This window comes from Lagenorhynchus albirostris, chromosome 12 (assembly GCF_949774975.1).
Source record: "Lagenorhynchus albirostris chromosome 12, mLagAlb1.1, whole genome shotgun sequence".
NCBI lineage: Eukaryota > Metazoa > Chordata > Mammalia > Artiodactyla > Delphinidae > Lagenorhynchus > Lagenorhynchus albirostris.
The window spans coordinates 18,675,198-18,688,803 of NC_083106.1; the positions used below are offsets into that span (position 1 = coordinate 18,675,198).

The 13,606-nt window shown below is 37.1% G+C and overlaps 1 protein-coding gene across 2 annotated transcripts in view; it reads right to left on the minus strand.

Moving 5' to 3' along the window:
• The window catches only part of GRM1 (glutamate metabotropic receptor 1), a 358,869-nt gene that overhangs the window by 40,769 nt on the left and 304,494 nt on the right, over window positions 1–13,606 (minus strand). For both annotated transcript variants that reach the window (XM_060167605.1, XM_060167607.1), the window contains exon 6: window positions 7,937–8,063. In XM_060167605.1, the coding sequence (XP_060023588.1) occupies window positions 7,937–8,063 (127 nt within the window). The remainder of the gene's footprint in view (window positions 1–7,936; window positions 8,064–13,606) is intronic.

The following is a 13,606-nucleotide window of genomic DNA, read 5'->3' on the forward strand; positions in this document are numbered from 1 at the left end:
CCTGGGATTCATGTCCTTGTATAATACTCTCTCCTTGAGTATGAACTAGGCCTATAACTTGTTTCTTTTTTATAGAATATAGCAAAGTTGATGGGATGCCCCTCCTGTGACTGGGTTACATAAGATAATTTCCATCTTAGTAGCAGACTCAGACTCTCTTGCTGGCTCTGATGAAGCAACCTCCTATGCTGCTTAGGTCCACATGGCAAGGGACCGAGAACAGTCCCCATGCAATAACCAGCTAAAAAAATGAAAAGAAAGCTGAAGCCCTCAATTCAACAATCTTTTGAGGATTATATCCTGCCAATAACTAAGTGAGTTTAGAAGTGCACCCTTCCACAATCAAGCCTTCAGACTAGACCCCATCCCTAGCTGACAGTTTGATTTTAGCTTTGTGAAAGATCATGAAGCAGAGAACTCAGCTATACTGTGCATTTCTGACCCACAGAAACTGTGAGATAATAAATGTGTGTCACTGTAAGCTACTAAGTTTGGGGGTAATTTGTTACACAGAAATATATAACAAATTTACCCATTAAAAGCAAATTTACCCAACCTCTTAGTTCTATAGCCAATGCTTAGTCTCCTTGCCTAAGGATAATTAATTTCTTGATGTGTTGGTGTTATATAAAATAATTGCTGCCATAAAGGTTGAGACCTGCATTTAGAAAAAAAAAAGGTACTATAAAAGCTAATACCGTTCTAGTACTATGAAAGATAACAGAAATATTTTAGAGACAATCATGCTAAACAGACTGCTCTAAGAGTCCTTACAGAGTCTCATATAGAAAAACAAATAACTTATTAATAATAACAAATCCATGGAGAAGTTCAAGAATTCAATTGTAGGTACACAAACTCTAGCCAGAAAAGAGATTCTTAAAAGAAATACCAGAATGATTGTGTTGTAAGATGCATAAGGATAATTCTGGCAAAACCAGATGGCTATCTCGTAGCACCAGATGAAATATCCAACATACACTAGATAAAATTCTGATGGAAAAAGTGAAAGAACTCATTTCAGTAGAAACAAATTGGCCACAAAATTAAACACTAGTGGGAAAACATTCCCAGGATAGCAGATGTGGCCAGTTCATGCTTCATTTGTAATTAAATTAATCTGGCAAAACTGTAAAGGACGGGGGCACTGACTGATACAATGGCAAAAGAATCCTTTGAGTAACTCCACATGCATTGCATACAGTGGTCTCCTTCTATGGTTTATAAATATATACTAGCTTAAATAGTGTATTTATCTTCTGGATGGGTTGAAGCATTCCCCTATTGAAAAGCCACAATACTTATAATGGCAAAAATATGATCAGACGTGTAGTCTTAGCAAGCATGTTCCAACTTACCAATCTAGTGATATGGGAACTTTTCATCAGAACATTTATTCATGAATTTAAATTATATAAGGCTGTCTTCATTCCCAAACCTCTGGACAAGTAAAAGGGAACCTTAATACTGCTGAAGGTAACATCCCTTAGTGATTTTAAACTGAGGTTTGCAGAGAGCCTCCAGAAGCTGAAGGCTCATGAAAGTTAACTGTTAACCCAAGAACCTTGAAGCAAGCTGATAACTACACAGTGGTCTTCTGTGCAAGATTATCTTAAGATTCTTATATATATCATACTCTCCTTTGTATGTTCTTGCTTATTCATACTTTTCTACTTTATTGATAAAAGCTATACAAACCTGAGTTTGTCTTTAATGTTCTCCACACTAGTAATAAGGACTTGCCTAAACCTGGGTTTTGTTAGAGACAGTCATTACTCTAACTCAGTAATTCAATTATATCAAGCTATTGTTAAGTATGTTATAACAATAAGCTTTGTATATGCAAATATTTCACAAGTTCAAATATTTGAAAGCATTCAGAAGACTCACAGAACATGCTTATGTAATGTTTTCATTTAAAGGCAAAAGGTAAAGTACAGTAAGAGAAAGTTCAGTTTAGCAGTCAGGGATCAAGAGGTATCCAGGTGCAAGCTCTCTAGGACCCTTATTCCTACACAGGCATACTTCATCTGTGGATCGAGCTACCAAAATCTGCACAATGAACACTGGTTTTGAGACAGCTCAAGATAGAAGTTCTCAGTGAAGTCTTTTATGACCCTCAAGTCATAGAGCCAAGACAACCTGTCTAATAAAATATGCCAGGGGAAATCCACCAGTAAATGAACTGACTTTGGTTGTCATCAGTGGAGTTTTAAACTTTAAACTGTATATCATAAATCCCAGTGCCCTTAATGTAGCCAGAAACCAAAGACTGATACTCAGCCATCTCAACAGATAATCATAGAGTCTTCCAAGTCTAGTTGTAAATTAAGCCTATCCTATGCAGTATACTATAGACAAATGAAGAAAAACATCCTTATGATAGAAGTATAAGTATTCTTGTGTTGTAACAGTAGCAGTTTGTCATAACAACACCCCAAAGCAATATACCTACACCACCACTAGGATTACTTTATCTCGTGTGAAGATCCTAGATTATTTTCCCCATGTGGAAACCAAAGTTTTCAAGGCCAATCCAGGACCATCCAAAACAGAATCACCTGGGGATTGGGACTGATCATTTACATTTTGAATAAGCTTCTTAAAAGTTGTTTTTTATTCTTTCCTTTCCTTTCCTTTTATTTTTTAAGACACCCTAAATTTGAGAAGTGCTAGCTTTGATATCTTGAGAGAATTAGACAAAATATCCATATTGTTCATATATGTGATGTAATGTACTTATTTGTCCTGTTTTGAGGTTTAAAGAGAAGAGTTGCCCCACCCCCAAGTGTGTTTGGGTATTCCAAGACTAGAAGGGAGGGCGGTTAAGTTCAACCAGTGGTAAAGAGTGAGTGTCCTGAGCCTACCTGACCCCCAGCACCCAAAAGGAGAAGATTTTAATGGGAGTTGTGCATACTATATCTAAAGCGCAGAGAACTTAAGGACCTGGCAGTGTCTATGGTTAGAGTTACTCTACACAATCCAGAACCATTGGACAAGTCTGTTTCCTCCAAGCACACTACAAACTACTGAGCAAAAAGAGAAGTGGTAATAACTCTGATCTGAGGGCAATGGGTTACTCCTAATTTTTGAAACAAACATTGGCTCACTAGTAAGATCCAAAAGCATTGGAGGAGGCTAAAATTTAATATCTGACTTCTTTCCAATTAGGTAAAGACAAATTTAATATGAACCAAGAAATAAAGATAGGCCACAATTATTCTACCTAAAGTGTGTTGGGGCATTTAATAACATTTACAATAGTACTTCATGATTGCATAAGGCTTCATTGAAATGCTTTCTTTAACATTATTACATTAATATAAATTACCTACAAGGTGAAATTATTATTTAATGTTTAATATAAATTACCTACAAGGTGAAATTATTATTTAATGTTTAACTCAATGTCCCTTCCTCTGTGAAGATTTTTCTCTTCCCAGGGAAAAATGATTGCTTTTTTTCTCTGTACCTACATGAAATTTTGTACATACTCCTGTTGCAAGGCTTATAATTACCTGTTTACATGTCTGGTTTCATATGAAGCTTCTCTTCCAGGATATAAACCTTGTTTCATTCACCCACATGTCCCAGTTTCTCAAAAAAAAAAAAAAATACCTGGCATGAAGTAGGTGGTAGTGTATAATATAAAAGTGAATAAATGAGTAGATAATATGAGAGGTGGCAGTAACTATGGGATGGAGAAAAATAGTTAAAAAGTTAATTTCTATAACAGTATTTTTTATTGATGAGATTTAGTGTAGTCTGACTTTCTGAGGAATTACTTTATACTATTTGACTTTTTAAAAGGAGTAAGTAGCATTGGATTACATATAATTGGCCCATAGATTGTTAAACTACTGTCAAGTTGTAATATCATGGCAGAAGACATCCCTGTTTATGCATCATAAAAAGTAAAGTGTGAAATTTAAATGCTGAATTAAAATGTGCATATTCCCAAGAAGAAAATATGAAAAATTTATTAAAACAGCTTCAGAAGTCACTTCCTCTAAGAAATATACAATATTTTTCTTCATAGCCAAAAAATAACATATTCTAATGAAAACAAAAACTCACTAACATGTTTTTATTCATTAATATTAGAGTCTTTGAAGCATATATGAAAAGTAGCTATCACATAAAATGATTTTAAGCATATTTTAAACAAACTTCACCTTCAGTAAAAATACTATTTTCCAAACAGAATGATTTCTCATTTTAACTAAAATTCAGTCAAAAAAATCTACCCATGAAAATAAAATACCTACTTAAAGGCAATGCATATACTCCTCTGAATATTTTTACTGATTTTTTTGTATTCTCTCTCTGTGAGTTTTCTCTTTTCACAACTACTGCTACTATGGCAACAATCAAAAACACATTGCCATCTACTGCGCCCTTGCTCTGAGCCTGACATGGCACCAGGTAAGTGGCAAATTAGATCTCATTTTCCATTCATGTGTAAGACTGGAAGGGATGCAGAAACAGTAGGTGTCATTAAAACTAAGTATAGCTGAATAATATTCCATTGTATATATGTACCACATCTTCTTTATCCATTTCCGTATGCTAACACATATATATGGAATCTAAAAAAAAAAACGGTTATGAAGAACCTAGGGGCAGGACAGGAATAAAGACTCAGACGTAGAGAATGGACTTGAGGACACGGGGAGGGGGAAGGGTAAGCTGGGATGAAGTGAGAGAGTGGCACGGACATACATACACTACCAAATGTAAAATAGCTGGTGAGAAGCAGCTGCATAGCACAGGGAGATCAACTCAGTGTTTTGTGACCACCTAGAGGGGTGGGATAGGGAGGGTGGGAGGGAGATGCAGGAGGGAGAGGATATGGGGATATATGTATACGTATAGCTGATTCACTTTGTTATATAGCAGCAACAAACACAACAGTGTAAAGCAATTATACTCCAATAAAGACGTTAAAAAAAAGTATAAATGAGTATGAGAGATGCATATTCTGAAAGACCTTAAGTATAAGACTTACAACATAATTTGGATACATGATCCGAAAGTAGCCACTTGCCTGTTGTTATCAGATAAAGGCGGTCTGAGCTGTTGCTTTGCTCAACTCATTTGAATGTTAAAGTGATTTTTACACATATGATGGATGATAGTAGATTAAATTCTCTAGAAAGATAACTGCATTAAAAGTCACCTATTTATAATCAAGGAGGATTTTTTTAATAGTTTACTAAGTCAAAGAGGCTTAATCAATGATGGTGATCATTTGGCAGTGGGCAGACAATATATCCACAGTGGAAGATGTCTAGGGAATAAAACATATGACTTTGAGTTCCATTATTATAACATATTAGATTTAAAAATTTTTTTTTGTATTTTAATGTTTTAAAGTTGGATAGAAGTTCTTTATCATGTATGAGATAAGCCCCCATTTAAAGGGAAGATGAAGCAGTAGGAAAAGTTGGAGGAAGCCCCAAAAGTGTAGACAAGAGGAAAACTCTTGTACCTCAAAGCCAGGACTTCTGACGTTTAAGATTAACCTTAGAAAGGTGGTGGTTTTGTCTTTGAGCCTCTTCCTGGTCAGTTGTGGCCTCAGTCAAATAGCTGAGGGCTGACTCTGAAGTCAAGCCCAGTTCTCAAGCACAATGGTGATCTAAGGGGACGGCTTTCTCAAGATGAAAAGGACCGGCAGGAAGCACACGCTACAAAGGAGGGTAAAGTTGTGAAAAGAGACACAGTACAAGTGGGAAAGGAGGCCTGTGTCCAGAATGAGGTTGGAAAAGCTTTTCCAAGTCAGTCCATTGCATGCAACCATGAGATAAATGCATAGTGAAAGGGCATTAGACCCAGGGACAAAAACCCCTAGATTCTAGTGGTGGCTTCTCTTATTGAGGATCTGTATTTATGTAGATGAACTTGGGTGAGTCCCTTCTTCTTTCTAATTCTCTCAATAGAACAAATATTTATCAGGCAGCAATTATGTTCAAGGCATCAGGCTATGAGCCAGAGAGTAATGTTTCTCAAGGGATGGAACAGGGACTAAGTGCTTCAGAATCTGCTGGGTCTTGTCTCAGAAACAGTGAATGGGAGTCTCTGTAGATGGGTAATTCCCAGGTAATTTTTAGGCACATTGAAGTTGAAAACCAGTTTTCAGCTAGAGAATAAACAGGTGAGGTATAGTTTGTACCTTCAAAAATATTCTGATCTAATTTCTTTTCATTTAAAAATGGCCTTTGTACCAGGTGATTTCTAAAAGCTTTCTGATACTCAGTCTATTTTCTAACAGGGTTAACATTTTACAAGGTCTCTCACTTACAAAGTATAATTTTAATTATGTGACCTGATTCTACTCAGCCAGCCATTTTTGATGCCCATTGAATAAGCCACGCAATTTCTTAGTTTTGTATTCTTATTTGGGAACAAGTCAAAAAGTAAACAGCAATCATGAATGTTACCCTAATGATTATCAGCAGCACACAGGGAGGCATAGGATCAGCAGTCAGTGAACTACGACCTGCTTCTAACTAGTTGCGTGACCTTGGGCACACAAGTACACCTCTCTAGGCCTCAGCTTTGTCGTTCTAAAATGAGGGATTGCATTACTCAGATGACAAGGTCTCCATGAACTCAAAGACAAAGTTTCTATAGCTTTATCACTTTTAAAATTTTTGAAAAGTAACTGTGAAACACCTCTCATCCGTGAACTCATACCAGGGTCTTTGGAAATCAAAACTCATACCTGAACATTGCTCTTGGGAAGCTTATAAACTCATGTAATCCATCCACAGGAGTCCCATTGATTTTATGAGTAAATCGTCTCTTGCATTCATTTATTCCTCTCCATTGCTGTAGCAGCTGCCCTAGTTCACACCCTTTGAATTTACTCACTTGGACCAACATAATAGCTTCCTAACTTCTCTCTATTTTTAGTCTAGGCTCACTACTCTCCTCCATACTACCTCCAGGGTCATCTTTCTGAGACACAGATATCATGATGTTATTCACCACTTTAAATTCTTCAGTGGTTCTCCTGTGCTTAAAGCCAAAATCCAAACATTTATAAAAAGGTCCTACAGAAGCTCCTTACCATTTGCTGCCAGTGTACTCATCCAGTCTCATTTCTGACCACGTATCTACTAGGCCTTGCATTTACCAAACAACCCCATATACTTGTTCCATGGTTTTCTCCAAATGTACTACATGCTTTCATGTTTCCCATGTTCTACTTTCTGTCTGGAATTTCTTTCATCTCCTTATCTGCCTAACAAACTTTACAGTAGTTTATAAATATCTCTATTGTAGTAATAACTATTTTATTTTATACTTTTACATGTTTCTTCCCTGATATATTTTAAGTAAATAAAGCTGGGGCTGTGTTTCACTTATTTTTGTACCTTTACGCCCTGCAATAGTGCCTCATATATAGATGTTCAAGAAATATTTGCGAATATAAATTCAGGTGACTAGAAATATCTTCAGATAAAATTTTTAAAAAGAAAAACAGGAACAACTTGTATACAAGAATAACCTTTGAATACACTTTTATATTTAAATGAACTTTTTTTTTTTTTTTTGCGGTACGCGGCCCTCTCACTACTGTGGCCTCTCCTATTGCGGAGCACAGGCTCCAGACGCGCAGGCCCAGCGGCCATGGCTCACGGGCCCAGCCGCTCTGTGGCATGTGGGATCTTCCCGGAGAGGGGCACGAACCCGTGTCCCCTGCATCGTCAGGTGGACTCTAAACCACTGCGCCACCAGGGAAGCCCTAAATGAACTTTTAATATAGATTACGGAAATCGTATAAGAGGTTTATGTGTACACTTTGACATGAGCAGTAACAATGTAAATAAACATTGAAAAAGACATGAGATAATCACTATCATTTTAAACAACAGGCACATTGGAAAGGTCAACAGTCAGGGACAGGGCTTACAAGTGAGGCAGCTCCTACCTGTTAGATGTGCATTGGGCCACCATCCCACGTCACAAGCTTTGCAGGTGAATTCATCTTGCACATATTCATTCTCTTTGCAGGCAGTGCAAATCCAGCAGCAACTGACTTCTCCTTTCCGTATGACCTATAACATAGCAATATTTCATATGCCTTACAGATCGCTTCTCCAGAAAGACATTTTTTTTTTCAGATGAGGACTTGCTTTCAAACTATGATTTTTTTAGAAAAGTAACTTTTCAAAAAATCGTATATGTCGAGGAACTTTAAATACATGGATTGGGATATACCTTATTGTACCAGAGTTCAGATGTGAGTTTCAGTTCATTCCATGTTGGATGTGGAAGCTTTTCAATAATAATTTCTTTTATAAAAGGAATTAAACAGCTGAATCGTATCATTATGTATATTAATATGTATTAATAATTCTTAGAAAAGTAAAAATACATTTTTCTTTTTATATTGTTATAAGTTCCTTGATTTGTACTTTCATAATGTCTAATATGCTGTTAATCCCATCCATTAAAAAATTATTTCTAATATACTTTGGTTTTCATTGTATAAATTCTATTTTATGTTCTTATATTTCCATGTGTCTTCTCGTGATATGCACATTTTCTTTTAAATCCTTTCATATGTATTTACAGTAGGTATTTTAATTTGACTTCTAATTCCATCATCAATATAATATCTGGGACTGTTTCTATTGCTTGCTTTTCCTTCAGGTAATGTGTCTCGCTTTGTCACATGTCTAAAATGTTTTCACCAGATGCTGGACATAAGGTGTAGAGTGCTGGATTTTTCTCTTGAAGTAGTATTGGCCTTTGTTCCAGCAGGCAGCTAAGTCACCTGTGGCTCAGGCTTGAGTCTTGTTTTTCATTTTTTAGGGCAAGTCTAGAATAGTCTCTACTCTAGGAATAGTTTAGCCTCATTATAAACTATGACCCTGCTGGGATCTCTACTTAACTCTTTGTGTATTCAGCAAAGCGTCTCCACTAGGGCTTGTAGAAACTGGGACAATTCTTGGCCTTGTGTGACCTCTGGGAATCCAGCTTCCCATTAATTGTTCTTTACCTGGACATTCTGAATTCTACCCTGCTCATACAGATTCAGTCAAACACTCATGAAAACTCATATGCCAAATTCTGGGACTCTTTTTCTGCATAGATCCATCCTCTTCCTTCCTCTGCACTACAAATTCTGGCCGCCTTGGCCTTCTTAAACTCTGATTTCTGTCTTCTTAAATTATCAAGATAGCAAAGCTCTGTTTGTGTTCTTTTTTTTTTTTTTTTTTTGCGGTACGCGGGCCTCTCACTGTCGTGGCCTCTCCCCCTGCGGAGCACAGGCTCCGGACGCGCAGCTCAGCGGCCATGGCTCACGGGCCCAGCCGCTCCGTGGCATGTGGGATCTTTCCGGACCGGGGCATGAACCCGTGTCCCCTGCATCGGCAGGCGGACTCTCAACCACTGCGCCACCAGGGAAACCCCCTCTGTTTGTGTTCTTTCTCACTAAACAACAACTAGGAAATTGCCTCCAGACAGAAAGCCAGAGTGATTTTAGGGTTCACCTTGTTTGTTTCCTTTCAATTCCTTGAATTCAAGGTCATGCACTGTTTTCCAATGTCTGAACATAGTCATTTCATATATTGTGTCAAGTTTTCTGGTTGTTTACAGCAGAAGACAAAGTCTGTACTCTGTTACTCCCGCATGGCTAGAAACAGAGGTCCCTCCCTAACACATTCGACATAATCAAATGTTCTCATATGTAAAGTCAGAAATTAAACTGTAAATATTGCCATACCTTAAAATCATACAAATTCTATCCTTTGTGAAAATAAAATTATCTTCTTGCAAATCTGGTCGAAATTTATACCACTATTTTAGAATTACATGAAAAATATCAAATGACATTATATTTTCAGAAACTGTAAAAGGTTTCCTTTTTCTTCTTTTACTTTCAAATAACTTTAGAAAGTAGACTCAGATTGTCTTTTTGAAAAATTCACACTTATCCTCAGAATAAGCATAAGAAATAGATATTCCAAATTATAAATTTTTCTAAGTGCCATGAGGAAAATTGAATAAATGAGTACTGCTTTTTACTTTAATGAGTATAAGAAGTACAAAATAGTGTACATCTCTTCAGTCAGCTTTATCTTTTTCCTAACTATAAAATGAATACTATGAATGAGACGATTTCAAAAGATAATAATGCTAAACAATTTATTTATGCAGAATGACTGGTGAAAGGTAGATCCTATGAGTAATTGGCACATGGAAAGTATTTAAGATTAGCCTTTAAATGACTGAATAAATGAATGAATAAGTGATTGGCTTATACCTCTAATAAATAATGAAAAAGGAACTGCTCAAATGGAGTTATTTTTTTATTACTTCTTATTCAGCCACCAAATATGTGCACTTTTGCCATACAATGTCTAAAATATGGGATTTGTCTTTTCTGTCTCTCAGCCACCCCTCTAGACTCAGAAAGCTGAATTCTGGTCCCTGTCTCCTAGTCATATAACGTGCCTCTAATTACTTCTCACTCCAGAGTTACATGCACACAGCTGCCAAGATCATCTTGATGGCCTGTGGGCTCCTCAAGAGAAGGGAATCATGCCATACTTTCATTGTTTTCAGATCCTAGTCATCAATAAATGTACCAAGAACACACAGTAGCTGGCCAATGAACGAGTGTTGAGTTGAACCTTTTTTAAAAATGTAATTTGGCCACTCAAGGAATGTCAGTGTCTCCCTTTTCTAATACCTTTGAAATATAAGCTCTTTGGTCAGTGATTCCACTTAGTCCCTGGTCCTTGTTTCTGCACCTAAGTTTGACGGTTAATAATCTCTTACATAAGTCCGCCAAACAAGGAAGGCAGCCTCTGTGCCATCCCCTGCTTACATCCTCATTAATGTCCACATAATTGTTTGTTTTGGAGGGAGGTTTCAAGTAGGGCAGATACATCATCTAATTTGCTTTCCATCTGACTTGCTTTCTACAAGGATTATTATGGCTGCTGTTTAGAGAATAGATTTTAAGAAGGACAAAAGAGAGAGAGTGTGTGTGTTGCTTAATCCATGGCTTTAACATGCAACAATAAAGAAATAAATATATTTTAATAAAAGAAAGGATATTCCTTTCCATTTAGAATATCATCTTTCCTCCATCAGCCCATCTATGTCACTACTTTCGAGTCCTGACACATGCTCCAGGAAGTATTTCTGGTGCAGTGAGCCCTTTGAAACATTACCTTATTTGGAATTCTCTATAATTAAAATATACTTGGTAGTTTATTACCACAAGTCAGTTAGCTTTTGTCCTCTAGTTGTTTCACATGTATATGGTAGATATGTTTCATTCAGATACTTTTTAAAAAATTCTTAAATTATTGTCTCTACATTTTAATCTCCCCCATATCACAGGTATTGATATTTTAAATTATTTTTATACTAACTGATATTTCTTTTGCATGGAGTATACACTCAATAACTGAATAATGTATTGTCTCATTTTTGTTACCATAAAACACTTTTTATGACAGCTCTGAGTCATGATAAGAGATTTGATATTTCTCTGAAATTGCGCTTGAAAGACCAAGACTTCCCGAGACACAGGGACTGTTTTGATTCCTTTTACATCCTGTGTACATGGTGCTCTGTTTATTGTTAGTAAGACTAGATGACCTGCTGTTTCACACAAGGTTATGATTCAATTCCATATATACTGTAGGAGTCTTAAAGTATTTATGACATAGGAAATCAAGTGTTAACTTTACGACTACATTTCTGAAGTAACTTGAAATGGATTTTTTAAATTTAGGCTTTGTTTAGAAAAAGGACAAAAGAAAGAAAACAGCATCGAGAGAATATAATGAAGGAAAAGTAATGATAAGTCAAAGGAAACAGAGAAATTTGCTTCAGAAGGGAAATGCCTGGAAGACTAAACAGAATAAAGACACTGGTCCTACCTAATTAGGACCGTAGGAAAATCAGCTGAGGGAGAGAAGGGCTAGTCCTACCCTCCTGTGTCCCCATGGCACCCAGCATGAGAGCTTGGGCAACAAAGGACTCTAATTGCTGATACAATTTTTTCCAGCTACACCATGAGTTCCTCAAAGGAAGGGGCCATGTTTAAGTTTCTTTTGCTTTCACAGTGCTAGCATAGTTATTGGTACATATTAATTTTTCAATAATTACTCAATAATGTATGTGAAAGAAAAGAGGGAAATAATATGGAATATTACATAAACAAAAAAAATGAAAATGAAGAATTCAAAGAGAATAAAAAATAGGAGGAAATTGAAGAGAGCCTTGAAAGAATTATAGAAAAATATCACTTTAGGAAAATCCCTACATAGTAATTTATTACAGGGGAAATGTAACAAAAATCATATAAAAATGGACATACATTGAACGAGACCATGTGCAAGGCCCTCTGTACAGAATTACACTAAACCTCACAACCACTCCATGCAGTGAAGTTAATTGTTTACATTTTGCAGATGAAGAAACAGCTGCAGAGGGGATCAGTAACTTGTGCAAACCTCAGGCACATTATCACCAGTTATTTTCAAGAACTAAGTTCTTCCTTGTGTAAAAACAGCTGTCAGAATGATGGCATGTTATGCTGAGAACCGAAATTATATCTCAGAAGTTGGCAGATATATATTTACTTAACCAACATTTATGTAGTGGCCCAGTGTGCCAGACATGGTGCTATGCATGCGGACAAATAAATGAAAAGACCTGATGATCACTGAGGTTAAGAAGCTCAAAATCTGACATAATGTAATACATATACTGCTAGAAGGAGGAATGAAATGCTTATGCAGGGCATATGCATTCAATCATTCATCCATTCATTCATTCACATTATGCATTCACAATCAGTGAATAAAACAGATCATATCCCCATCTTTGAGGAGCGCCATCCTAGAAAAGGGCTTTGAGAAAACTACAGCAAGAAAGAGGAATAGGGTTCAGGGCAGGGACCAAGGTGAGGCAAGCCTAGTGCCTAGGGACCAGACTTAAAGAGGCCCTGAAAACCCTCAGCGTTGTGCACATGCCCACCCTGCACTTGCAGGATGTTAATGGGGGGCCACTTTAGGGTCTGTGCCCTAAGTTCGTCACTTGCCTCATCTCAGTCCCAGTCTTGATAGGGAGGCACGTGGAATTGGGGATTGCAATTTTGCATATGGTGGTCAGGTAAGCCTTCACAAAGATATGCCATTTGAGTAAAGACTTGAGAGAGGGAAAGGGAGGAAGTCCTGAATATATCTGGTGGAAGAGAGTTCTAGGCAGTGGGATCAGCTAAAGAAAAGACCCAGAAGTAAGAGTCCAGTGTGTACTCATGCTATTGCCTTCCTTCTCTACTTTTCTGTATGTGTGTTATACTTCAATAAATATTTACTTAAAAAAGAAAATGAGCCCTGCTTTGGCCACTGCCACCTGCAAGAAACAACAGCTCTGCTGCGTTCCTTCTCTGCCCAGTGTCATGTGATTCAGCAGCAGGTCCTATCGGCACCTGTCCCCAAAAGTGGCAGACAAGCTAGATCTGAGGCTAAGGTGATCACCAAAAAGTTCAGTAACCAGGAGACCATCTTAAACACTGGTCAAAGCATGAGAGGTGAAGGTGTAGGTATTACTCAGAGTGGCTGTGAATAAA